Source organism: Somniosus microcephalus, unplaced genomic scaffold, assembly GCF_052327205.1.
Source record: "Somniosus microcephalus isolate GS21.2 unplaced genomic scaffold, FLI_Smic_1.0 unresolved_chr9, whole genome shotgun sequence".
In the NCBI taxonomy this organism is placed as follows: domain Eukaryota; kingdom Metazoa; phylum Chordata; class Chondrichthyes; order Squaliformes; family Somniosidae; genus Somniosus; species Somniosus microcephalus.
In genome coordinates this window covers 1,112,250-1,137,952 of record NW_028225187.1, presented here as the reverse complement: position 1 = coordinate 1,137,952, position 25,703 = coordinate 1,112,250, and the positions used below count along the sequence as shown (strand labels likewise).

General features: G+C 55.3%; 1 protein-coding gene across 1 annotated transcript in view; it reads right to left on the bottom strand.

Annotated features, from left to right (window-relative positions):
• Positions 1–3,513: 3,513 nt before the first annotated feature.
• Positions 3,514–25,703, bottom strand: part of LOC147084206 (uncharacterized) — a 34,082-nt gene continuing 11,892 nt past the window's right edge. Inside the window, exon 2 of the mRNA XM_085979275.1 lies at positions 3,514–4,224. Coding sequence (XP_085835401.1) covers positions 3,613–4,194 — 582 coding nt within the window. The 5' untranslated portion in view covers positions 4,195–4,224 and the 3' untranslated portion in view covers positions 3,514–3,612. The remainder of the gene's footprint in view (positions 4,225–25,703) is intronic.

Here is a 25,703-nt window from a genome sequence, read left to right as displayed (position 1 = left end):
CCTTCGACCCAAACACTTCCCCCTCCCCCCCGCCCCAAACACTTCCCCCTCCCCCCCCGCCCCTTCGACCCAAACACTTCCCCCTCCCCCCCTTCGACCCAAACACTTCCCCCCCTCCCCCCCTTCGACCCAAACACTTCCCCCTCCCCCCCTTCGACCCAAACACTTCCCCCTCCCCCCCTTCGACCCAAACACTTCCCCCTCCCCCCTTCGACCCAAACACTTCCCCCTCCCCCCTTCGACCCAAACACTTCCCCCTCCCCCCTTCGACCCAAACACTTCACCCTCCCCCCCCTTCGACCCAAACACTTTCCCCCCCCCTTCGACCCAAACACTTGCCCCTCCCCCCCGCCCGTTCGACCCAAACACTTCCCCCTCCCCTTCGACCCAAACACTTGCCCCTCCCCTTCGACCCAAACACTTCCCCCTCCCCCCTTCGACCCAAACACTTCCCCCTCCCCCCTCGACCCAAACACTTCCCCCTCCCCTTCGACCCAAACACTTACCCCTCCCCTTCGACCCAAACACTTCCCCCTCCCCTTCGACCCAAACACTTCCCCCTCCCCTTCGACCCAAACACTTCTCCTGCCCCTTCGACCCAAACACTTCCCCCTCCCCTTCGACCCAAACACTTCCCCCTCCCCTTCGACCCAAACACTTCCCCCTCCCCTTCGACCCAAACACTTCCCCCTCCCCTTCGACCCAAACACTTCCCCCTCCCCTTCGACCCAAACACTTCCCCCTCCCCCGCCCCAAACACTTACCCCTCCCCGAACACTTCCCCCTCCCCCCTTCGACCCAAACACTTCCCCCTCCCCCCGCCCCTTCGACCCAAACACTTCCCCCTCCCCCCGCCCCTTCGACCCAAACACTTTCCCCTCCCCCCCGCCCCTTCGACCCAAACACTTTCCCCTCCCCCCCGACCCAAATACTTCCCCCTACCCCCCCGCCCTTCGACCCAAACACTTCCCCCCCGCCCCTTCGACCCAAACACTTTCCCCTCCCCCCCGCCCCTTCGACCCAAACACTTCCCACTCCCCCCGCCCCTTCGACCCAAACACTTCCCCCTCCCCCTCTTCGACCCAAACACTTCCCCCTCCCCTTCGACCCAAATACTTCCCCCGCCCCCCCGACCCAAACACTTCCCCCTCCCCCCCGCCCCTTCGACCCAAACACTTCCCCCTCCCCCCCTTCGACCCAAACACTTCCCCCTTCGACCCAAACACTTCCCCCTCCCCCCCGCCCCTTCGACCCAAACACTTCCCCCTCCCCTTCGACCCAAACACTTCCCCCCTCCCCTTCGACCCAAACACTTCCCCCCTCCCCTTCGACCCAAACACTTCCCCCTCCCCTTCGACCCAAACACTTCCCCCGTCCCCTTCGACCCAAACACACCCGCCTCCCCCCCGCCCCTTCGACCCAAACACTTCCCCCGCCCTTCGACCCAAACGCTTCCCCTCCCCTTCGACCCAAACACTCCCCCCTCCCCACCGCCCCTTCGACCCAAACACTCCCCCCTCCCCCCGCCCTTCCACCCAAACACTTCCCCCTCCCCCCCTTCGACCCAAACACTTCCCCCTCCCCCCCTTCGACCCAAACACTTCCCCCTCCCCCCGCCCTTCGACCCAAACGCTTCCCCCTCCCCCCCGCCCTTCGACCCAAACGCTTCCCCCTCCCCCCTCGACCCAAACGCTTCCCCCTCCCCCCTCGCTCCAAACGCTCCCCCCTCCCCCCCGCCCTTCGACCCAAACGCTCCCCTCTCCCCCCCGCCCCTTCGACCCAAACGCTTCCCCCTCCCCCCTTCGACCCAAACGCTTCCCCCTCCCCCCGCCCCTTCGACCCAAACGCTTCCCCCTCCCCCCCGCCCCTTCGACCCAAACGCTACCCCCTCCCCCCCGCCCCTTCGACCCAAACGCTTCCCCCTCCCCCCGCCCCCCGCCCCTTCGACCCAAACGCTTCCCCCTCCCCCCCGCCCTTCGACCCAAACGCTTCCCCCTCCCCCCCGCCCTTCGACCCAAACGCTTCCCCCTCCCCCCCGCCCTTCGACCCAAACGCTTCCCCCTCCCCCCCGCCCTTCGGCCCAAACGCTTCCCCCTCCCCCCGCCCTTCGACCCAAACGCTTCCCCCTCCCCCCGCCCTTCGATCCAAACGCTCCCCCCTCCCCTTCGACCCAAACGCTCCCCCCTCCCCCCCGCCCTTCGATCCAAACGCTCCCCCCTCCCCCCGCCCCTTCGACCCAAACGCTTCCCCCTCCCCCCGCCCCAAACACTTCCCCCTCACCTTCGACCCAAACACTTCCCCCTCCCCTCGACCCAAACACTTCCCCCTCCACCCCGACCCAAACACTTCCCCCTCACCTTCGACCCAAACACTTCCCCCTCCCCTTCGACCCAAACACTTCCCCCTCCCCTTCGACCCAAACACTCCCCCCTCCCCTTCGACCCAAACACTCCCCCCTTCGACCCAAACACTCCCCCCTCCCCCCGCCCCTTCGACCCAAACCCTTCCCCCTCCCCTCGACCCAAACACTTCCCCCTCCCCCCGCCCTTCGACCCAAACACTTCCCCCTCCCCCCCGCCCTTCGACCCAAACACTTCCCCCTCCCCCCCGTCCTTCGACCCAAACACTTCCCCCTCCCCCCCGCCCTTCGACCCAAACACTTCCCCCTCCCCCCCGCCCTCCGACCCAAACACTTCCCCCTCCCCCCCGCCCCTTCGACCCACACTTCCCCCTCCCCCGCCGCCCCTTTGACCCAAACACTTCCCCCTCCTTCGACCCAAACACTCCCCCTCCCCTCGACCCAAACACTTCCCCCTCCCCCCCGCCCCTTCGACCCAAACACTTCCCCCTCCCCCCGCCCCTTCGACCCAAACACTTCCCCCTCCCCCCCGCCCCTTCGACCCAAACACTTCGCCCTCCCCCCCCGCCCTCCGACCCAAACACTTCCCCCTCCCCCCCGCCCCTTCGACCCAAACACTTCCCCCTCCCCCCCGCCCCTTCGACCCAAACACTTCCCCCTCCCCCCCGCCCTTCGACCCAAACACTTCCCCCTCCCCCCCGCCCTTCGACCCAAACACTTCCCCCTCCCCCCCTTCGACCCAAACACTTCCCCCTCCCCGCCCCAAACACTTCCCCCTCCCCTCCGCCCCAAACACTTCCCCCTCCCCTCCGCCCCAAACACTTCCCCCCCCCGCCCTTCGACCCAAACACTTCACCCTCCCCCCCCCGCCCTTCGACCCAAACACTTCCCCCTCCCCCTTCGACCCAAACACTTCCCCCTCCCCCCCTTCGACCCAAACACTTCCCCCTCCCCCCCTTCGACCCAAACACTTCCCCCTCCCCCCCTTCGACCCAAACACTTCCCCCTCCCCACCCCAAACACTTCCCCCTCCCCCCCGCCCCAAACACTTCCCACCCCGCCCTTCGACCCAAACACTTCACCCTCCCCCCCCCTTCTAACCAAACACTTCCCCCTTGATATACCTATCAATTCATCCAATGAAAAGCGACGAGTTAAGATAGTAACTATAGGTTTTTATTGGCTAAATAACAGAGCCCACCCTCGTGGGCGATCGGGTCCAACAAGGAGGAATACCAGCCAGTCGACCACCTTTATACCTGGGCAAGCACTTCCAGAGAGCGAGCGAGGGCTGCAGTTGTATTCAGGTCGAGGTCCTTTGATTCGAGCAGTCTTTGCCGTGAGTAGTCGGACCGAAGGCCTTTCACGAAGGCATCGCGGATATTCCCTTCAGTATTTTCTGCAGCCGTTACAGCTTTAAAGTCACAGTCCCTGCCGAGTGTTTGTAGCGCCCGTAAAAATTCATCTACAGACTCTCCTGGCTGTTGCGAGCGGGATCTTAGGAGATGTCTGGCATACATAGAGTTTACCGGGCTCCGGTACTGCTCTTTCAGCAGGTTGAGGGCGTCGTCGTATGTAGTAACGTCCTGGATGAATGCAAATACTTTAGGGCTCACCTGGGCGGTCAGAACTCTTAGCTTGGATCTCTGAGGCACGCCGGATTCTTCCAGGTAGGATTCGAAACAGCTCAGCCAGTGTTCGAAGACGAGGGCTGAGTTCGCTGCCTGTGGGTTTAGATCCAGGTACGACGGTAGGAGGTCTCGCAGCCAGGCCGGCTGCTGTGGCTGTTGCAGCTGGCCGTTTGGCTGATCGTTTTGCTGCTCCGATCCACTCATTTCAAAATGTAGCCAATAAAATTGATATACCTATCAATTCATCCAATGAAAAGCGACAAGTTAGGATGGTAACTATAGGTTTTTATTGGCTAAATAACAGAGCCCACCCTTGTGGGCGATCGGGTCCAACAAGGAGGAATACCAACCAGTCGACCACCTTTATACCTGGGCAAGCAGGCGGAGCCATGGGTGGAGTCATCTGTGGTCAGCCCAGGTATAACAGCTTGACAAGAGGTGACCTTGTGTAGTGACACAACAGTGTAAACAGTGATAACCATAGTGTAACGATAGTGAACGATAAAAGTGGTTTACCACACCCCGCCCTCCAACCCAAACACTTCCCCCTCCCCCACCGCCCCAAACACTTCCCCCCTCCCCCCCGCCCCAAACACTTCCCCCCTCCCCCCCGACCCAAACACTTCCCCCCCTTCCCAAACACTTCCCCCGCCCCTTCGACCCAAACACTTACCCCGCCCCTTCGACCCAAACACTTCGCCCTCCACCCCGCCCCTTCGACCCAAACACTTCCCCCTCCCCCCCGGCCCCTTCGACCCAAACACTTCCCCCTCCCCCCCGCCCCTTCGACCCAAACACTTCCCCCTCCCCTTCGACCCAAACACTTCCCCCTCCCCTTCGACCCAAACACTTCCCCCTCCCCTTCGACCCAAACACTTCCCCCTCCCCTTCGACCCAAACACTTCCCCCTCCCCTTCGACCCAAACACTTCCCCCTCCCCTTCGACCCAAACACTTCCCCCTCCCCTTCGACCCAAACACTTCCCCCTCGACCCAAAAACTTCCCCCTCCCCTTCGACCCAAACACTTCCCCCTCCCCTTCGACCCAAACACTTCCCCCTCCCCTTCGACCCAAACACTTCCCCCTCCCCTTCGACCCAAACACTTCCCCCTCCCCCCTTCGACCCAAACACTTCCCCCTCCCCCGCCCCTTCGACCCAAACACTTCCCCCTCCCCCGCCCCTTCGACCCAAACACTTCCCCCCCGCCCCTTCGACCCAAACACTTCCCCCTCCCCCCGCCCCTTCGACCCAAACACTTCCCCCTCCCCCCCGCCCTTCGACCCAAACACTTCCCCCCCGCCCCTTCGACCCAAACACTTCCCCCTCCCCCTTCGACCCAAACACTTCCCCATCCCCCCCGCCCCTTCGACCCAAACACTTCCCCCCTCCCCCCGCCCCTTCGACCCAAACACTTCCCCCCTCCCCCCGCCCCTTCGACCCAAGCACCTCCCCCCCCCCCTTCGACCCAAACACTTCCCCCTCCCCTTCGACCCAAACACTTCCCCCTCCCCTTCGACCCAAACACTTCCCCCTCCCCCCGCCCCTTCGACCCAAACACTTCCCCCTCCCCCCCGCCCCAAACACTTCCCCCTCCCCCCCCGCCCCTTCGACCCAAACACTTCCCCCTCCCCCCCTTCGACCCAAACACTTCCCCCCCTCCCCCCCTTCGACCCAAACACTTCCCCCTCCCCCCCTTCGACCCAAACACTTCCCCCTCCCCCCTTCGACCCAAACACTTCCCCCTCCCCCCTTCGACCCAAACACTTCCCCCTCCCCCCTTCGACCCAAACACTTCACCCTCCCCCCCCTTCGACCCAAACACTTCCCCCCCCCTTCGACCCAAACACTTGCCCCTCCCCCCCGCCCGTTCGACCCAAACACTTCCCCCTCCCCTTCGACCCAAACACTTCTCCTGCCCCTTCGACCCAAACACTTCCCCCTCCCCTTCGACCCAAACACTTCCCCCTCCCCTTCGACCCAAACACTTCCCCCTCCCCTTCGACCCAAACACTTCCCCCTCCCCTTCGACCCAAACACTTCCCCCTCCCCCGCCCCAAACACTTACCCCTCCCCGAACACTTCCCCCTCCCCCCTTCGACCCAAACACTTCCCCCTCCCCCCGCCCCTTCGACCCAAACACTTCCCCCTCCCCCCGCCATTTCGACCCAAACACTTTCCCCTCCCCCCCGCCCCTTCGACCCAAACACTTTCCCCTCCCCCCCGACCCAAATACTTCCCCCTACCCCCCCGCCCTTCGACCCAAACACTTCCCCCCCGCCCCTTCGACCCAAACACTTTCCCCTCCCCCCCGCCCCAAACACATCCCCCTCCCCCCCCGCCCTTCGACCCAAACACTTCCCCCCCGCCCCTTCGACCCAAACACTTCCCCCTCCCCCCGCCCCTTCGACCCAAACACTTCCCACTCCCCCCCGCCCCTTCGACCCAAACACTTCCCCCTCCCCCCCTTCGACCCAAACACTTCCCCCTCCCCTTCGACCCAAATACTTCCCCCTCCCCTTCGACCCACACTTCCCCCGCCCCCCCGACCCAAACACTTCCCCCTCCCCCCGCCCCTTCGACCCAAACACTTCCCCCTCCCCCCCTTCGACCCAAACACTTCCCCCTTCGACCCAAACACTTCCCCCTCCCCCCCGCCCCTTCGACCCAAACACTTCCCCCTCCCCTTCGACCCAAACACTTCCCCCTCCCCTTCGACCCAAACACTTCCCCCCTCCCCTTCGACCCAAACACTTCCCCCTCCCCTTCGACCCAAACACTTCCCCCGTCCCCTTCGACCCAAACACTCCCGCCTCCCCCCCGCCCCTTCGACCCAAACACTTCCCCCTCCCCCCCGCCCTTCGACCCAAACGCTTCCCCTCCCCTTCGACCCAAACACTCCCCCCTCCCCACCGCCCCTTCGACCCAAACACTCCCCCCTCCCCCCGCCCTTCGACCCAAACACTTCCCCCTCCCCCCCTTCGACCCAAACACTTCCCCCTCCCCCCCTTCGACCCAAACACTTCCCCCTCCCCCCCGCCCTTCGACCCAAACGCTTCCCCCTCCCCCCCGCCCTTCGACCCAAACGCTTCCCCCTCCCCCCTCGACCCAAACGCTTCCCCCTCCCCCCTCGACCCAAACGCTTCCCCCTCCCCCCTCGCTCCAAACGCTCCCCCCTCCCCCCCGCCCTTCGACCCAAACGCTCCCCTCTCCCCCCCGCCCCTTCGACCCAAACGCTTCCCCCTCCCCCCGCCCCTTCGACCCAAACGCTTCCCCCTCCCCCCGCCCCTTCGACCCAAACGCTTCCCCCTGCCCCTTCGACCCAAACGCTACCCCCTCCCCCCCGCCCCTTCGACCCAAACGCTTCCCCCTCCCCCCCGCCCCTTCGACCCAAACGCTACCCCCTCCCCCCCGCCCCCCGCCCCTTCGACCCAAACGCTTCCCCCTCCCCCCCGCCCTTCGACCCAAACGCTTCCCCCTCCCCCCCGCCCTTCGACCCAAACGCTTCCCCCTCCCCCCCGCCCTTCGGCCCAAACGCTTCCCCCTCCCCCCGCCCTTCGACCCAAACGCTTCCCCCTCCCCCCGCCCTTCGACCCAAACGCTCCCCCCTCCCCTTCGACCCAAACGCTCCCCCCTCCCCTCGATCCAAACGCTCCCCCCTCCCCCCGCCCCTTCGACCCAAACGCTTCACCCTCCCCCCGCCCCTTCGACCCAAACGCTTCCCCCTCCCCCCCGCCCCTTCGACCCAAACGCTTCCCCCTCCCCCCCGCCCTTCTACCCAAACGCTTCCCCCTCCCCCCTTCGACCCAAACACTTCACCCTCCCCCTCCTTCGACCCAAACACTTCCCCCCCCTTCGACCCAAACACTTGCCCCTCCCCCCCGCCCCTTCGACCCAAACTTCCCCCTCCCCTTCGACCCACACACTTCCCCCTCCCCTTCGACCCAAACACTTCCCCCTCCCCCCTTCGACCCAAACACTCCCCCCTCCCCCCTCGACCCAAACACTTCCCCCTCCCCTTCGACCCAAACACTTCCCCCTCCCCTTCGACCCAAACACTTCCCCCTCCCCTTCGACCCAAACACTTCCCCCTCCCCTTCGACCCAAACACTTCCCCCTCCCCTTCGACCCAAACACTTCCCCCTCCCCTTCGACCCAAACACTTCCCCCGCCCCTTCGACCCAAACACTTCCCCCTCCCCCGCCCCTTCGACCCAAACACTTCCCCCTCCCCCCCGCCCCTTCCACCCAACCGCTTCCCCCTCCCCCCCGCCCCTTCCACCCAACCGCTTCCCCCTCCCCCCCCTTCCACCCAACCGCTTCCCCCTCCCCCCCTTCGACCCAACCGCTTCCCCCTCCCCTCCCACCCATTTTGCCCCAAACACTTCCCCCTCCCCCCGTCCGCCCCAAACACTGCCTGTGAGAGGCCGGCGCTGCTGTAAATGTCGGCGATTCCCTGATCCCCGCAGCGTGGCCGGCCGCCCACCCACTCTCGCTCCGGATGCATCCTCAGTCCCGCCGCCATGTTACCTTCTTCCTCAAAGCGGAGCGGCATCCGGGGACTTCCAGCAGCACACAGGCAGCTAATTAAAATCCCTCGCTGAGTCCGGCTCTTCTATTGGCTGCGCCTCGAGGATTGACAGCCGCGCCCGCCATTCACCGCTCGTAACGCCTAGGGGTCCCGCCCACTGTGTCACGTGGCCCCCGAGCCGCCGTACACCCGCGGCAGCGCGCGGTTAACGTCATAGCCCCGCCCCCTGCGGCTGCTGAGGGGCGGGGCCACAGTGAACAATGGTGTTAAAGGGTCTAAAATCACCACAGACAATGGAGCAAAACTCAGCAGGCCAGGCAGGCCTCTCCATGGCCACAGTGAACAATGGTGTTAATGGGTCTAAAATCACCACAGACAATGCTGGGAAACTCAGCAGGCCAGGCAGGCCTCTCCATGGCCACAGTGAACAATGATGTTAAAGTGTCTAAAATCACCACAGACAATGCTGGGAAACTCAGCAGGCCAGGCAGGCCTCTCCATGGTCACAGTGAACAATGGTGTTAAAGGGTCTAAAATCACCACAGACAATGGAGCAAAACTCAGCAGGCCAGGCAGGTCTCTCCATGGCCACAGTGAACAATGATGTTAAAGGGTCTAAAATCACCACAGACAATGCTGGGAAACTCAGCAGGCCAGGCAGGCCTCTCCATGGTCACAGTGAACAATGATGTTAAAGGGTCTAAAATCACCACAGACAATGGAGCAAAACTCAGCAGGCCAAGCAGGCCTCTCCATGGCCACAGTGAACAATGGTGTTAAAGGGTCTAAAATCACCACAGACAATGCTGGGAAACTCAGCAGGCCAGGCAGGCCTCTCCATGGCCACAGTGAACAATGGTGTTAAAGGGTCTAAAATCACCACAGACAATGCTGCGAAACTCAGCAGGCCAGGCAGGCCTCTCCATGGCCACAGTGAACAATGGTGTTAAAGGGTCTAAAATCACCACAGACAATGGAGCAAAACTCAGCAGGCCAGGCAGGTCTCTCCATGGCCACAGTGAACAATGATGTTAAAGGGTCTAAAATCACCACAGACAATGCTGGGAAACTCAGCAGGCCAGGCAGGCCTCTCCATGGTCACAGTGAACAATGGTGTTAAACGGTCTAAAATCACCACAGACAATGGAGCAAAACTCAGCAGGCCAAGCAGGCCTCTCCATGGCCACAGTGAACAATGGTGTTAAAGGGTCTAAAATCACCACAGACAATGCTGGGAAACTCAGCAGGCCAGGCAGGCCTCTCCATGGCCACAGTGAACAATGGTGTTAAAGGGTCTAAAATCACCACAGACAATGCTGCGAAACTCAGCAGGCCAGGCAGGCCTCTCCATGGCCACAGTGAACAATGGTGTTAAAGTGTCTAAAATCACCACAGACAATGCTGGGAAACTCAGCAGGCCAGGCAGGCCTCTCCATGGCCACAGTGAACAATGGTGTTAAAGAGTCTAAAATCACCACAGACAATGCTGCAAAACACAGCAGGCCAGGCAGGCCTCTCCATGGCCACAGTGAACAATGGTGTTAAAGCGTCTAAAATCACCACAGACAATGCTGCAAAACTCAGCAGCCCAGGCAGGCCTCTCCATGGCCACAGTGAACAATGGTGTTAAAGGGTGTAAAATCACCACAGACAATGCTGGGAAACTCAGCAGGCCAGGCAGGCCTCTCCATGGCCACAGTGAACAATGGTGTTAAAGGGTCTAAAATCACCACAGACAATGCTGCAAAACTCAGCAGGCCAGGCAGGTCCCTCCATGGCCACAGTGAACAATGGTGTTAAAGTGTCTAAAATCACCACAGACAATGCTGGGAAACTCAGCAGGCCAGGCAGGCCTCTCCATGGTCACAGTGAACAATGGTGTTAAAGTGTCTAAATTCACCACAGACAATGCTGGGAAACTCAGCAGGCCAGGCATGCCTCTCCATGGTCACAGTGAACAATGGTGTTAAAGGGTCTAAAATCACCACAGACAATGGAGCAAAACTCAACAGGCCAGGCAGGCCTCTCCATGGTCACAGTGAACAATGGTGTTAAAGGGTCTAAAATCACCACAGACAATGCTGCAAATCTCAGCAGGCCAGGCAGGCCTCTCCATGGCCACAGTGAACAATGGTGTTAAAGGGTCTAAAATCACCACAGACAATGCTGCAAATCTCAGCAGGCCAGGCAGGCCTCTCCATGGCCACAGTGAACAATGGTGTTAAAGAGTCTAAAATCACCACAGACAATGCTGGGAAACTCAGCAGGTCAGGCAGGCCTCTCCATGGCCACAGTGAACAATGGTGTTAAAGGGTCTAAAATCACCACAGACAATGCTGGGAAACTCAGCAGGCCAGGCAGGCCTCTCCATGGCCACAGTGAACAATGGTGTTAAAGGGTCTAAAATCACCACAGACAATGCTGCAAAACTCAGCAGGCCAGGCAGACCTCTCCATGGCCACAGTGAACAATGGTGTTAAAGGGTCTAAAATCACCACAGACAATGCTGCAAAACTCAGCAGGCCAAGCAGGCCTTTCCATGGCCACAGTGAACAATGGTGTTAAAGGGTCTAAAATCACCACAGACAATGCTGGGAAACTCAGCAGGCCAGGCAGGCCTTTCCATGGCCACAGTGAACAATGGTGTTAAAGGGTCTAAAATCACCACAGACAATGCTGGGAAACTCAGCAGGCCAGGCAGGCCTCTCCATGGCCACAGTGAACAATGGTGTTAAAGGGTCTAAAATCACCACAGACAATGCTGGGAAACTCAGCAGGCCAGGCAGGCCTGTCCATGGTCACAGTGAACAATTGTGTTAAAGGGTCTAAAATCACCACAGACAATGGAGCAAAACTCAGCAGGCCAGGCAGGCCTCTCCATGGCCACAGTGAACAATGGTGTTAAAGGGTCTAAAATCACCACAGTCAATGGAGCAAAATTCAGCAGGCCAGGCAGGCCTCTCCATGGCCACAGTGAACAATGGTGTTAAAGGGTCTAAAATCACCACAGACAATGCTGCAAAACTCAGCAGGCCAGGCAGGCCTCTCCATGGCCACAGTGAACAATGGTGTTAAAGGGTCTAAAATCACCACAGGCAATGCTGCAAAACTCAACAGGCCAGGCAGGCCTCTCCATGGCCACAGTGAACAATGGTGTTAAAGGGTCTAAAATCTCCACAGACAATGGAGCAAAACTCAGCAGGCCAGGCAGGCCTCTCCATGGCCACAGTGAACAATGGTGTTAAAGGGGCTAAAATCACCACAGACAATGCTGCAAAACTCAGCAGGCCAGGCAGACCTCTCCATGGCCACAGTGAACAATGGTGTTAAAGGGTCTAAAATCACCACAGACAATGCTGCAAAACTCAGCAGGCCAGGCAGGCCTCTCCATGGCCACAGTGAACAATGGTGTTAAAGTGTCTAAAATCACCACAGACAATGGAGCAAAACTCAGCAGGCCAGGCCTCTCCATGGCCACAGTGAACAATGGTGTTAAAGTGTCTAAAATCACCACAGACAATGGAGCAAAACTCAGCAGGCCAGGCAGGCCTCTCCATGGACACAGTGAACAATGGTGTTAAAGGGTCTAAAATCACCACAGACAATGCTGCAAAACTCAGCAGGCCAGGCAGGCCTCTCCATGGCCACAGTGAACAATGATGTAAAAGGGTCTAAAATCACCACAGACAATGCTGCAAAACTCAGCAGGCCAGGCAGACCTCTCCATGGCCACAGTGAACAATGGTGTTAAAGTGTCTAAAATCGCCACAGACAATGCTGCAAAACTCAGCAGGCCAGGCAGACCTCTCCATGGCCACAGTGAACAATGGTGTTAAAGTGTCTAAAATCACCACAGACAATGCTGCAAAACTCAGCAGGCCAGGCAGGCCTCTCCATGGCCACAGTGAACAATGGTGTTAAAGTGTCTAAAATCACCACAGGCAATGGAGCAAAACTCAGCAGGCCAGGCAGGCCTCTCCATGGCCACAGTGAACAATGGTGTTAAAGTGTCTAAAATCACCACAGACAATGCTGGGAAACTCAGCAGGCCAGGCAGGCCTCTCCATGGCCACAGTGAACAATGGTGTTAAAGGGTCTAAAATCACCACAGACAATGCTGGGAAACTCAGCAGGCCAGGCAGACCTCTCCATGGCCACAGTGAACAATGGTGTTAAAGGGTCTAAAATCACCACAGACAATGCTGGCAAACTCAGCAGGCCAGGCAGGCCTCTCCATGGCCACAGTGAACAATGGTGTTAAAGGGTCTAAAATCACCACAGACAATGCTGCAAAACTCAGCAGGCCAGGCAGGCCTCTCCATGGCCACAGTGAACAATGGTGTTAAAGGGTCTAAAATCACCACAGACAATGCTGGGAAACTCAGCAGGCCAGGCAGGCCTCTCCATGGCCACAGTGAACAATGGTGTTAAAGGGTCTAAAATCACCACAGACAATGCTGCAAAACTCAGCAGGCCAGGCAGGCCTCTCCATGGCCACAGTGAGCAATGATGTTAAAGGGTCTAAAATCACCACAGACAATGCTGGGAAACTCAGCAGGCCAGGCAGACCTCTCCATGGCCACAGTGAACAATGATGTTAAAGGGTCTAAAATCACCACAGACAATGCTGGGAAACTCAGCAGGCCAGGCAGGTCTCTCCATGGCCACAGTGAACAATGATGTTAAAGTGTCTAAAATCACCACAGACAATGCTGGGAAACTCAACAGGCCAGGCAGGCCTCTCCATGGCCACAGTGAACAATGATGTTAAAGTGTCTAAAATCACCACAGACAATGCTGGGAAACTCAGCAGGCCAGGCAGGCCTCTCCATGGCCACAGTAAACAATGGTGTTAAAGGGTCTAAAATCACCACAGACAATGCTGCAAAACTCAGCAGGCCAGGCAGGCCTCTCCATGGCCACAGTGAGCAATGGTGTTAAAGGCTCTAAAATCACCGCAGACAATGCTGGGAAACTCAGCAGGCCAGGCAGGCCTCTCCGTGGCCACAGTGAACAATGGTGTTAAAGGGTCTAAAATCACCACAGACAATGCTGGGAAACTCAGCAGGCCAGGCAGGTCCCTCCATGGCCACAGTGAACAATGGTGTTAAAGGCTCTAAAATCACCACAGACAATGCTGCAAAACTCAGCAGGCCAGGCAGGTCCCTCCATGGCCACAGTGAACAATGGTGTTAAAGGGTCTAAAATCACCACAGACAATGCTGGGAAACTCAGCAGGCCAGGCAGGCCTCTCCATGGCCACAGTGAACAACGGTGTTAAAGGGTCTAAAATCACCACAGACAATGCTGGGAAACTCAGCAGGCCAGGCAGGCCTCTCCATGGTCACAGTGAACAATGATGTTAAAGGGTCTAAAATCACCACAGACAATGGAGCAAAACTCAGCAGCCCAGGCAGGCCTCTCCATGGCCACAGTGAACAATGATGTTAAAGTGTCTAAAATCACCACAGACAATGCTGGGAAACTCAGCAGGCCAGGCAGGCCTCTCCATGGCCACAGTGAACAATGGTGTTAAAGGGTCTAAAATCACCACAGACAATGCTACAAAACTCAGCAGGCCAGGCAGGCCTCTCCATGGCCACAGTGAACAATGGTGTTAAAGGGTCTAAAATCACCACAGACAATGCTACAAAACTCAGCAGGCCAGGCAGGCCTCTCCATGGCCACAGTGAACAATGGTGTTAAAGGGTCTAAAATCACCACAGACAATGCTACAAAACTCAGCAGGCCAGGCAGGCCTCTCCATGGCCACAGTGAACAATGGTGTTAAAGGGTCTAAAATCACCACAGACAATGCTGCAAAACTCAGCAGGCCAGGTAGGCCTCTCCATGGCCACAGTGAACAATGGTGTTAAAGGGTCTAAAATCACCACAGACAATGCTGGGAAACTCAGCAGGCCAGGCAGGCCTCTCCATGGCCACAGTGAACAATGGTGTTAAAGGGTCTAAAATCACCACAGACAATGCTACAAAACTCAGCAGGCCAGGCAGGCCTCTCCATGGCCACAGTGAACAATGGTGTTAAAGGGCCTAAAATCACCACAGACAATGCTGGGAAACTCAGCAGGCCAGGCAGGCCTCTCCATGGCCACAGTGAACAATGGTGTTAAACGGTCTAAAATCACCACAGACAATGCTGCAAAACTCAGCAGGCCAGGCAGGCCTCTCCATGGCCACAGTGAACAATGGTGTTAAAGGGTCTAAAATCACCACAGACAATGCTGGGAAACTCAGCAGGCCAGGCAGGCCTCTCCATGGCCACAGTGAACAATGGTGTTAAAGGGTCTAAAATCACCACAGACAATGCTGGGAAACTCAGCAGGCCAGGCAGGCCTCTCCATGGCCACAGTGAACAATGGTGTTAAAGAGTCTAAAATCACCACAGACAATGCTGGGAAACTCAGCAGGCCAGGCAGGCCTCTCCATGGCCACAGTGAACAATGATGTTAAAGGGTCTAAAATCACCACAGACAATGCTGGGAAACTCAGCAGGCCAGGCAGGCCTCTCCATGGCCACAGTGAACAATGGTGTTAAATGGTCTAAAATCACCACAGACAATGCTGCAAAACTCAGCAGCCCAGGCAGACCTCTCCATGGCCACAGTGAACAATGGTGTTAAAGGGTCTAAAATCACCACAGACAATGCTGAAAAACTCAGCAGGCCAGGCAGGTCTCTCCATGGCCACAATGGTGTTAAAGGGTCTAAAATCACCACAGACAATGCTGGGAAACTCAGCAGGCCAGGCAGGCCTCTCCATGGCCACAGTGAACAATGATGTTAAAGGGTCTAAAATCACCACAGACAATGTTGCAAAACTCAGCAGGCCAGGCAGACCTTTCCATGGCCGCAGTGAACAATGGTGTTAAAGGGTCTAAAATCACCACAGACAATGCTGCAAAACTCAGCAGGCCAGGCAGGCCTCTCCATGGCCACAGTGAACAATGGTGTTAAAGGGTCTAAAATCACCACAGACAATGTTGCAAAACTCAGCAGGCCAGTCAGGCCTGTCCATGGCCACAGTGAACAATGGTGTTAAAGGGTCTAAAATCACCACAGACAATGCTGCAAAACTCAGCAGGCCAGGCAGGCCTCTCCATGGCCACAGTGAACAATGGTGTTAAAGGGTCTAAAATCACCACAGACAATGCTGCAAAACTCAGCAGGCCAGGCAGGCCTCTCCATGGCCATAGTGAACAATGGTGTTAAACGGTCTAAAATCACCACAGACAATGTTGCAAAACTCAGCAGGCCAGTCAGGCCGGTCCATGGCCACAGTGAACAATGGTGTTAAAGGGTCTAAAATCACCACAGACAATGCTGCAAAACTCAGCAGGCCAGGCAGGCCTCTCCATGGCCACAGTGAACAATGGTGTTAAAGGGTCTAAAATCACCACAGACAATGCTGCAAAACTCAGCAGGCCAGGCAGGCCTCTCCATGGCCACAGTGAACAATGGTGTTAAAGGGTCTAAAATCACCACAGACAATGCTGCAATACTCAGCAGGCCAGGCAGGCCTCTCCATGGCCACAGTGAACAATGATGTTAAAGTGTCTAAAATCACCACAGACAATGCTGGGAAACTCAGCAGGCCAGGCAGGCCTCTCCATGGTCACAGTGAACAATGGTGTTAAAGGGTCTAAAATCACCACAGACAATGGAGCAAAACTCAGCAGGCCAGGCAGGTCTCTCCATGGCCACAGTGAACAATGATGTTAAAGGGTCTAAAATCACCACAGACAATGCTGGGAAACTCAGCAGGCCAGGCAGGCCTCTCCATGGTCACAGTGAACAATGGTGTTAAACGGTCTAAAATCACCACAGACAATGGAGCAAAACTCAGCAGGCCAAGCAGGCCTCTCCATGGCCACAGTGAACAATGGTGTTAAAGGGTCTAAAATCACCACAGACAATGCTGGGAAACTCAGCAGGCCAGGCAGGCCTCTCCATGGCCACAGTGAACAATGGTGTTAAAGGGTCTAAAATCACCACAGACAATGCTGCGAAACTCAGCAGGCCAGGCAGGCCTCTCCATGGCCACAGTGAACAATGGTGTTAAAGGGTCTAAAATCACCACAGACAATGGAGCAAAACTCAGCAGGCCAGGCAGGTCTCTCCATGGCCACAGTGAACAATGATGTTAAAGGGTCTAAAATCACCACAGACAATGCTGGGAAACTCAGCAGGCCAGGCAGGCCTCTCCATGGTCACAGTGAACAATGGTGTTAAACGGTCTAAAATCACCACAGACAATGGAGCAAAACTCAGCAGGCCAAGCAGGCCTCTCCATGGCCACAGTGAACAATGGTGTTAAAGGGTCTAAAATCACCACAGACAATGCTGGGAAACTCAGCAGGCCAGGCAGGCCTCTCCATGGCCACAGTGAACAATGGTGTTAAAGGGTCTAAAATCACCACAGACAATGCTGCGAAACTCAGCAGGCCAGGCAGGCCTCTCCATGGCCACAGTGAACAATGGTGTTAAAGTGTCTAAAATCACCACAGACAATGCTGGGAAACTCAGCAGGCCAGGCAGGCCTCTCCATGGCCACAGTGAACAATGGTGTTAAAGAGTCTAAAATCACCACAGACAATGCTGCAAAACACAGCAGGCCAGGCAGGCCTCTCCATGGCCACAGTGAACAATGGTGTTAAAGCGTCTAAAATCACCACAGACAATGCTGCAAAACTCAGCAGCCCAGGCAGGCCTCTCCATGGCCACAGTGAACAATGGTGTTAAAGGGTGTAAAATCACCACAGACAATGCTGGGAAACTCAGCAGGCCAGGCAGGCCTCTCCATGGCCACAGTGAACAATGGTGTTAAAGGGTCTAAAATCACCACAGACAATGCTGCAAAACTCAGCAGGCCAGGCAGGTCCCTCCATGGCCACAGTGAACAATGGTGTTAAAGTGTCTAAAATCACCACAGACAATGCTGGGAAACTCAGCAGGCCAGGCAGGCCTCTCCATGGTCACAGTGAACAATGGTGTTAAAGTGTCTAAATTCACCACAGACAATGCTGGGAAACTCAGCAGGCCAGGCATGCCTCTCCATGGTCACAGTGAACAATGGTGTTAAAGGGTCTAAAATCACCACAGACAATGGAGCAAAACTCAACAGGCCAGGCAGGCCTCTCCATGGTCACAGTGAACAATGGTGTTAAAGGGTCTAAAATCACCACAGACAATGCTGCAAATCTCAGCAGGCCAGGCAGGCCTCTCCATGGCCACAGTGAACAATGGTGTTAAAGGGTCTAAAATCACCACAGACAATGCTGCAAATCTCAGCAGGCCAGGCAGGCCTCTCCATGGCCACAGTGAACAATGGTGTTAAAGAGTCTAAAATCACCACAGACAATGCTGGGAAACTCAGCAGGTCAGGCAGGCCTCTCCATGGCCACAGTGAACAATGGTGTTAAAGGGTCTAAAATCACCACAGACAATGCTGGGAAACTCAGCAGGCCAGGCAGGCCTCTCCATGGCCACAGTGAACAATGGTGTTAAAGGGTCTAAAATCACCACAGACAATGCTGCAAAACTCAGCAGGCCAGGCAGACCTCTCCATGGCCACAGTGAACAATGGTGTTAAAGGGTCTAAAATCACCACAGACAATGCTGCAAAACTCAGCAGGCCAAGCAGGCCTTTCCATGGCCACAGTGAACAATGGTGTTAAAGGGTCTAAAATCACCACAGACAATGCTGGGAAACTCAGCAGGCCAGGCAGGCCTTTCCATGGCCACAGTGAACAATGGTGTTAAAGGGTCTAAAATCACCACAGACAATGCTGGGAAACTCAGCAGGCCAGGCAGGCCTCTCCATGGCCACAGTGAACAATGGTGTTAAAGGGTCTAAAATCACCACAGACAATGCTGGGAAACTCAGCAGGCCAGGCAGGCCTGTCCATGGTCACAGTGAACAATTGTGTTAAAGGGTCTAAAATCACCACAGACAATGGAGCAAAACTCAGCAGGCCAGGCAGGCCTCTCCATGGCCACAGTGAACAATGGTGTTAAAGGGTCTAAAATCACCACAGTCAATGGAGCAAAATTCAGCAGGCCAGGCAGGCCTCTCCATGGCCACAGTGAACAATGGTGTTAAAGGGTCTAAAATCACCACAGACAATGCTGCAAAACTCAGCAGGCCAGGCAGGCCTCTCCATGGCCACAGTGAACAATGGTGTTAAAGGGTCTAAAATCACCACAGGCAATGCTGCAAAACTCAACAGGCCAGGCAGGCCTCTCCATGGCCACAGTGAACAATGGTGTTAAAGGGTCTAAAATCTCCACAGACAATGGAGCAAAACTCAGCAGGCCAGGCAGGCCTCTCCATGGCCACAGTGAACAATGGTGTTAAAGGGGCTAAAATCACCACAGACAATGCTGCAAAACTCAGCAGGCCAGGCAGACCTCTCCATGGCCACAGTGAACAATGGTGTTAAAGGGTCTAAAATCACCACAGACAATGCTGCAAAACTCAGCAGGCCAGGCAGGCCTCTCCATGGCCACAGTGAACAATGGTGTTAAAGTGTCTAAAATCACCACAGACAATGGAGCAAAACTCAGCAGGCCAGGCCTCTCCATGGCCACAGTGAACAATGGTGTTAAAGTGTCTAAAATCACCACAGACAATGGAGCAAAACTCAGCAGGCCAGGCAGGCCTCTCCATGGACACAGTGAACAATGGTGTTAAAGGGTCTAAAATCACCACAGACAATGCTGCAAAACTCAGCAGGCCAGGCAGGCCTCTCCATGGCCACAGTGAACAATGATGTAAAAGGGTCTAAAATCACCACAGACAATGCTGCAAAACTCAGCAGGCCAGGCAGACCTCTCCATGGCCACAGTGAACAATGGTGTTAAAGTGTCTAAAATCGCCACAGACAATGCTGCAAAACTCAGCAGGCCAGGCAGACCTCTCCATGGCCACAGTGAACAATGGTGTTAAAGTGTCTAAAATCACCACAGACAATGCTGCAAAACTCAGCAGGCCAGGCAGGCCTCTCCATGGCCACAGTGAACAATGGTGTTAAAGTGTCTAAAATCACCACAGGCAATGGAGCAAAACTCAGCAGGCCAGGCAGGCCTCTCCATGGCCACAGTGAACAATGGTGTTAAAGTGTCTAAAATCACCACAGACAATGCTGGGAAACTCAGCAGGCCAGGCAGGCCTCTCCATGGCCACAGTGAACAATGGTGTTAAAGGGTCTAAAATCACCACAGACAATGCTGGGAAACTCAGCAGGCCAGGCAGACCTCTCCATGGCCACAGTGAACAATGGTGTTAAAGGGTCTAAAATCACCACAGACAATGCTGGCAAACTCAGCAGGCCAGGCAGGCCTCTCCATGGCCACAGTGAACAATGGTGTTAAAGGGTCTAAAATCACCACAGACAATGCTGCAAAACTCAGCAGGCCAGGCAGGCCTCTCCATGGCCACAGTGAACAATGGTGTTAAAGGGTCTAAAATCACCACAGACAATGCTGGGAAACTCAGCAGGCCAGGCAGGCCTCTCCATGGCCACAGTGAACAATGGTGTTAAAGGGTCTAAAATCACCACAGACAATGCTGCAAAACTCAGCAGGCCAGGCAGGCCTCTCCATGGCCACAGTGAGCAATGATGTTAAAGGGTCTAAAATCACCACAGACAATGCTGGGAAACTCAGCAGGCCAGGCAGACCTCTCCATGGCCACAGTGAACAATGATGTTAAAGGGTCTAAAATCACCACAGACAATGCTGGGAAACTCAGCAGGCCAGGCAGGTCTCTCCATGGCCACAGTGAACAATGATGTTAAAGTGTCTAAAATCACCACAGACAATGCTGGGAAACTCAACAGGCCAGGCAGGCCTCTCCATGGCCACAGTGAACAATGATGTTAAAGTGTCTAAAATCACCACAGACAATGCTGGGAAACTCAGCAGGCCAGGCAGGCCTCTCCATGGCCACAGTAAACAATGGTGTTAAAGGGTCTAAAATCACCACAGACAATGCTGCAAAACTCAGCAGGCCAGGCAGGCCTCTCCATGGCCACAGTGAGCAATGGTGTTAAAGGCTCTAAAATCACCGCAGACAATGCTGGGAAACTCAGCAGGCCAGGCAGGCCTCTCCGTGGCCACAGTGAACAATGGTGTTAAAGGGTCTAAAATCACCACAGACAATGCTGGGAAACTCAGCAGGCCAGGCAGGTCCCTCCATGGCCACAGTGAACAATGGTGTTAAAGGCTCTAAAATCACCACAGACAATGCTGCAAAACTCAGCAGGCCAGGCAGGTCCCTCCATGGCCACAGTGAACAATGGTGTTAAAGGGTCTAAAATCACCACAGACAATGCTGGGAAACTCAGCAGGCCAGGCAGGCCTCTCCATGGCCACAGTGAACAACGGTGTTAAAGGGTCTAAAATCACCACAGACAATGCTGGGAAACTCAGCAGGCCAGGCAGGCCTCTCCATGGTCACAGTGAACAATGATGTTAAAGGGTCTAAAATCACCACAGACAATGGAGCAAAACTCAGCAGCCCAGGCAGGCCTCTCCATGGCCACAGTGAACAATGATGTTAAAGTGTCTAAAATCACCACAGACAATGCTGGGAAACTCAGCAGGCCAGGCAGGCCTCTCCATGGCCACAGTGAACAATGGTGTTAAAGGGTCTAAAATCACCACAGACAATGCTACAAAACTCAGCAGGCCAGGCAGGCCTCTCCATGGCCACAGTGAACAATGGTGTTAAAGGGTCTAAAATCACCACAGACAATGCTACAAAACTCAGCAGGCCAGGCAGGCCTCTCCATGGCCACAGTGAACAATGGTGTTAAAGGGTCTAAAATCACCACAGACAATGCTACAAAACTCAGCAGGCCAGGCAGGCCTCTCCATGGCCACAGTGAACAATGGTGTTAAAGGGTCTAAAATCACCACAGACAATGCTGCAAAACTCAGCAGGCCAGGTAGGCCTCTCCATGGCCACAGTGAACAATGGTGTTAAAGGGTCTAAAATCACCACAGACAATGCTGGGAAACTCAGCAGGCCAGGCAGGCCTCTCCATGGCCACAGTGAACAATGGTGTTAAAGGGTCTAAAATCACCACAGACAATGCTGCAAAACTCAGCAGGCCAGGCAGGCCTCTCCATGGCCACAGTGAACAATGGTGTTAAAGGGCCTAAAATCACCACAGACAATGCTGGGAAACTCAGCAGGCCAGGCAGGCCTCTCCATGGCCACAGTGAACAATGGTGTTAAACGGTCTAAAATCACCACAGACAATGCTGCAAAACTCAGCAGGCCAGGCAGGCCTCTCCATGGCCACAGTGAACAATGGTGTTAAAGGGTCTAAAATCACCACAGACAATGCTGGGAAACTCAGCAGGCCAGGCAGGCCTCTCCATGGCCACAGTGAACAATGGTGTTAAAGGGTCTAAAATCACCACAGACAATGCTGGGAAACTCAGCAGGCCAGGCAGGCCTCTCCATGGCCACAGTGAACAATGGTGTTAAAGAGTCTAAAATCACCACAGACAATGCTGGGAAACTCAGCAGGCCAGGCAGGCCTCTCCATGGCCACAGTGAACAATGATGTTAAAGGGTCTAAAATCACCACAGACAATGCTGGGAAACTCAGCAGGCCAGGCAGGCCTCTCCATGGCCACAGTGAACAATGGTGTTAAATGGTCTAAAATCACCACAGACAATGCTGCAAAACTCAGCAGCCCAGGCAGACCTCTCCATGGCCACAGTGAACAATGGTGTTAAAGGGTCTAAAATCACCACAGACAATGCTGAAAAACTCAGCAGGCCAGGCAGGTCTCTCCATGGCCACAATGGTGTTAAAGGGTCTAAAATCACCACAGACAATGCTGGGAAACTCAGCAGGCCAGGCAGGCCTCTCCATGGCCACAGTGAACAATGATGTTAAAGGGTCTAAAATCACCACAGACAATGTTGCAAAACTCAGCAGGCCAGGCAGACCTTTCCATGGCCGCAGTGAACAATGGTGTTAAAGGGTCTAAAATCACCACAGACAATGCTGCAAAACTCAGCAGGCCAGGCAGGCCTCTCCATGGCCACAGTGAACAATGGTGTTAAAGGGTCTAAAATCACCACAGACAATGTTGCAAAACTCAGCAGGCCAGTCAGGCCTGTCCATGGCCACAGTGAACAATGGTGTTAAAGGGTCTAAAATCACCACAGACAATGCTGCAAAACTCAGCAGGCCAGGCAGGCCTCTCCATGGCCACAGTGAACAATGGTGTTAAAGGGTCTAAAATCACCACAGACAATGCTGCAAAACTCAGCAGGCCAGGCAGGCCTCTCCATGGCCATAGTGAACAATGGTGTTAAACGGTCTAAAATCACCACAGACAATGTTGCAAAACTCAGCAGGCCAGTCAGGCCGGTCCATGGCCACAGTGAACAATGGTGTTAAAGGGTCTAAAATCACCACAGACAATGCTGCAAAACTCAGCAGGCCAGGCAGGCCTCTCCATGGCCACAGTGAACAATGGTGTTAAAGGGTCTAAAATCACCACAGACAATGCTGCAAAACTCAGCAGGCCAGGCAGGCCTCTCCATGGCCACAGTGAACAATGGTGTTAAAGGGTCTAAAATCACCACAGACAATGCTGCAATACTCAGCAGGCCAGGCAGGCCTCTCCATGGACACAGTGAACAATGGTGTTAAAGGGTCTAAAATCACCACAGACAATGCTGCAAAACTCAGCAGGTCAGGCAGGCCTCTCCATGGCCACAGTGAACAATGGTGTTAAAGGGTCTAAAACCACCACAGACAATGCTGCAAAACTCAGCAGGCCAGGCAGGCCTCTCCATGGCCACAGTGAACAATGGTGTTAAAGGGTCTAAAACCACCACAGACAATGCTGCAAAACTCAGCAGGCCAGACATTGTCTCTCCATGGCCACAGTGAACAATGGCGTTAAAGGGTCTAAAATCACCACAGACAATGCTGCAAAACTCAGCAGGCCATGCAGGCCTCTCCATGGCCACAGTGAACAATGGTGTTAAAGGGTCTATAATCACCACAGACAATGGAGCAGAACTCCGCAGGCCAGGCAGGCCTCTCCATGGCCACAGTGAACAATGGTGTTAAAGATCTAAAATCACCACAGACAATGCTAAAAATCTCAGCAGGCCAGGCAGGCCTCTCCATGGACACAGTGAACAATGGTGTTAAAGGGTCTAAAATCACCACAGACAAAGCTGCAAAACTCAGCAGGCCAGGCAGGCCTCTCCATGGCCACAGTGAACAATGATGTTAAACGGCCTAAAATCACCACAGACAATGCTGCAAAACTCAGCAGGCCAGGCAGGCCTCTCCATGGCCACAGTGAACAATGATGTTAAACGGCCTAAAATCACCACAGACAATGCTGGGAAACTCAGCAGGCCAGGCAGGCCTGTCCATGGCCACAGTGAACAATGGTGTTAAAGGGTCTAAAATCACCACAGACAATGCTGCAAAACTCAGCAGGCCAGGCAGTCCTCTCCATGGTCACAGTGAACAATGGTGCTAAAGGGTCTAAAATCACCACAGACAATGCTGCAAAACTCAGCAGGCCAGGCAGGCCTCTCCATGGCCACAGTGAACAATGGTGTTAAAGGTCTAAAATCACCACAGACAATGCTGGGAAACTCAGCAGGCCAGGCAGACCTCTCCATGGCCACAGTGAACAATGGCGTTAAAGGTTGTAAAATCACCACAGACAATGCTGCAAAACTCAGCAGGCCAGGCAGGCCTCTCCATGGCCACAGTGAACAATGGTGTTAAAGGTCTAAAATCACCACAGACAATGCTGGGAAACTCAGCAGGCCAGGCAGGCCTGTCCATGGCCACAGTGAACAATGGTGTTAAAGGGTCTAAAATCACCACAGACAATGCTGCAAAACTCAGCAGGGCAGGCAGGCCTCTCCATGGCCACAGTGAACAATGGTGTTAAACGGTCTAAAATCACCACAGACAATGCTGCAAAACTCAGCAGGCCAGGCAGGCCTCTCCATGGCCACAGTGAACAATGGTGTTATAGGGTCTAAAATCACCACAGACAATGCTGGGAAACTCAGCAGGCCAGGCAGGCCTCTCCATGGCCACAGTGAACAATGATGTTAAAGGGTCTAAAATCACCACAGACAATGCTGCAAAACTCAGCAGGCCAGGCAGGCCTCTCCATGGTCACAGTGAACAATGATGTTAAAGGGTCTAAAATCACCACAGACAATGCTGCAAAACTCAGCAGCCCAGGCAGACCTCTCCATGGCCACAGTGAACAATGGTGTTAAAGGGTCTAAAATCACCACAGACAATGCTGCAAAACTCAGCAGGCCAGGCAGGCCTCTCCATGGCCACAGTGAACAATGGTGTTATAGGGTCTAAAATCACCACAGACAATGCTGGGAAACTCAGCAGGCCAGGCAGGCCTCTCCATGGCCACAGTGAACAATGATGTTAAAGGGTCTAAAATCACCACAGACAATGCTGCAAAACTCAGCAGGCCAGGCAGGCCTCTCCATGGTCACAGTGAACAATGATGTTAAAGGGTCTAAAATCACCACAGACAATGCTGCAAAACTCAGCAGCCCAGGCAGACCTCTCCATGGCCACAGTGAACAATGGTGTTAAAGGGTCTAAAATCACCACAGACAATGCTGAAAAACTCAGCAGGCCAGGCAGGTCTCTCCATGGCCACAGTGAACAATGGTGTTAAAGGGTCTAAAATCTCGACAGACAATGCTGCAAAATCAGCAGGCCAGGCAGGCCTCTCCATGGCCACAGTGAACAATGGTGTTAGAGCGTCTAAATTCACCACAGACAATGCTGCAAAACTCAGCAGGCCAGGCAGGCCTCTCCATGGCCACAATGGTGTTAAAGGGTCTAAAATCACCACAGACAATGCTGGGAAACTCACCAGGCCAGGCAGGCCTCTCCATGGCCACAGTGAACAATGATGTTAAAGGGTCTAAAATCACCACAGACAATGTTGCAAAACTCAGCAGACCAGGCAGACCTCTCCATGGCCGCAGTGAACAATGGTGTTAAAGGGTCTAAAATCACCACAGACAATGCTGCAAAACTCAGCAGGCCAGGCAGGCCTCTCCATGGCCACAGTGAACAATGGTGTTAAAGGATCTAAAATCACCACAGACAATGCTGCAA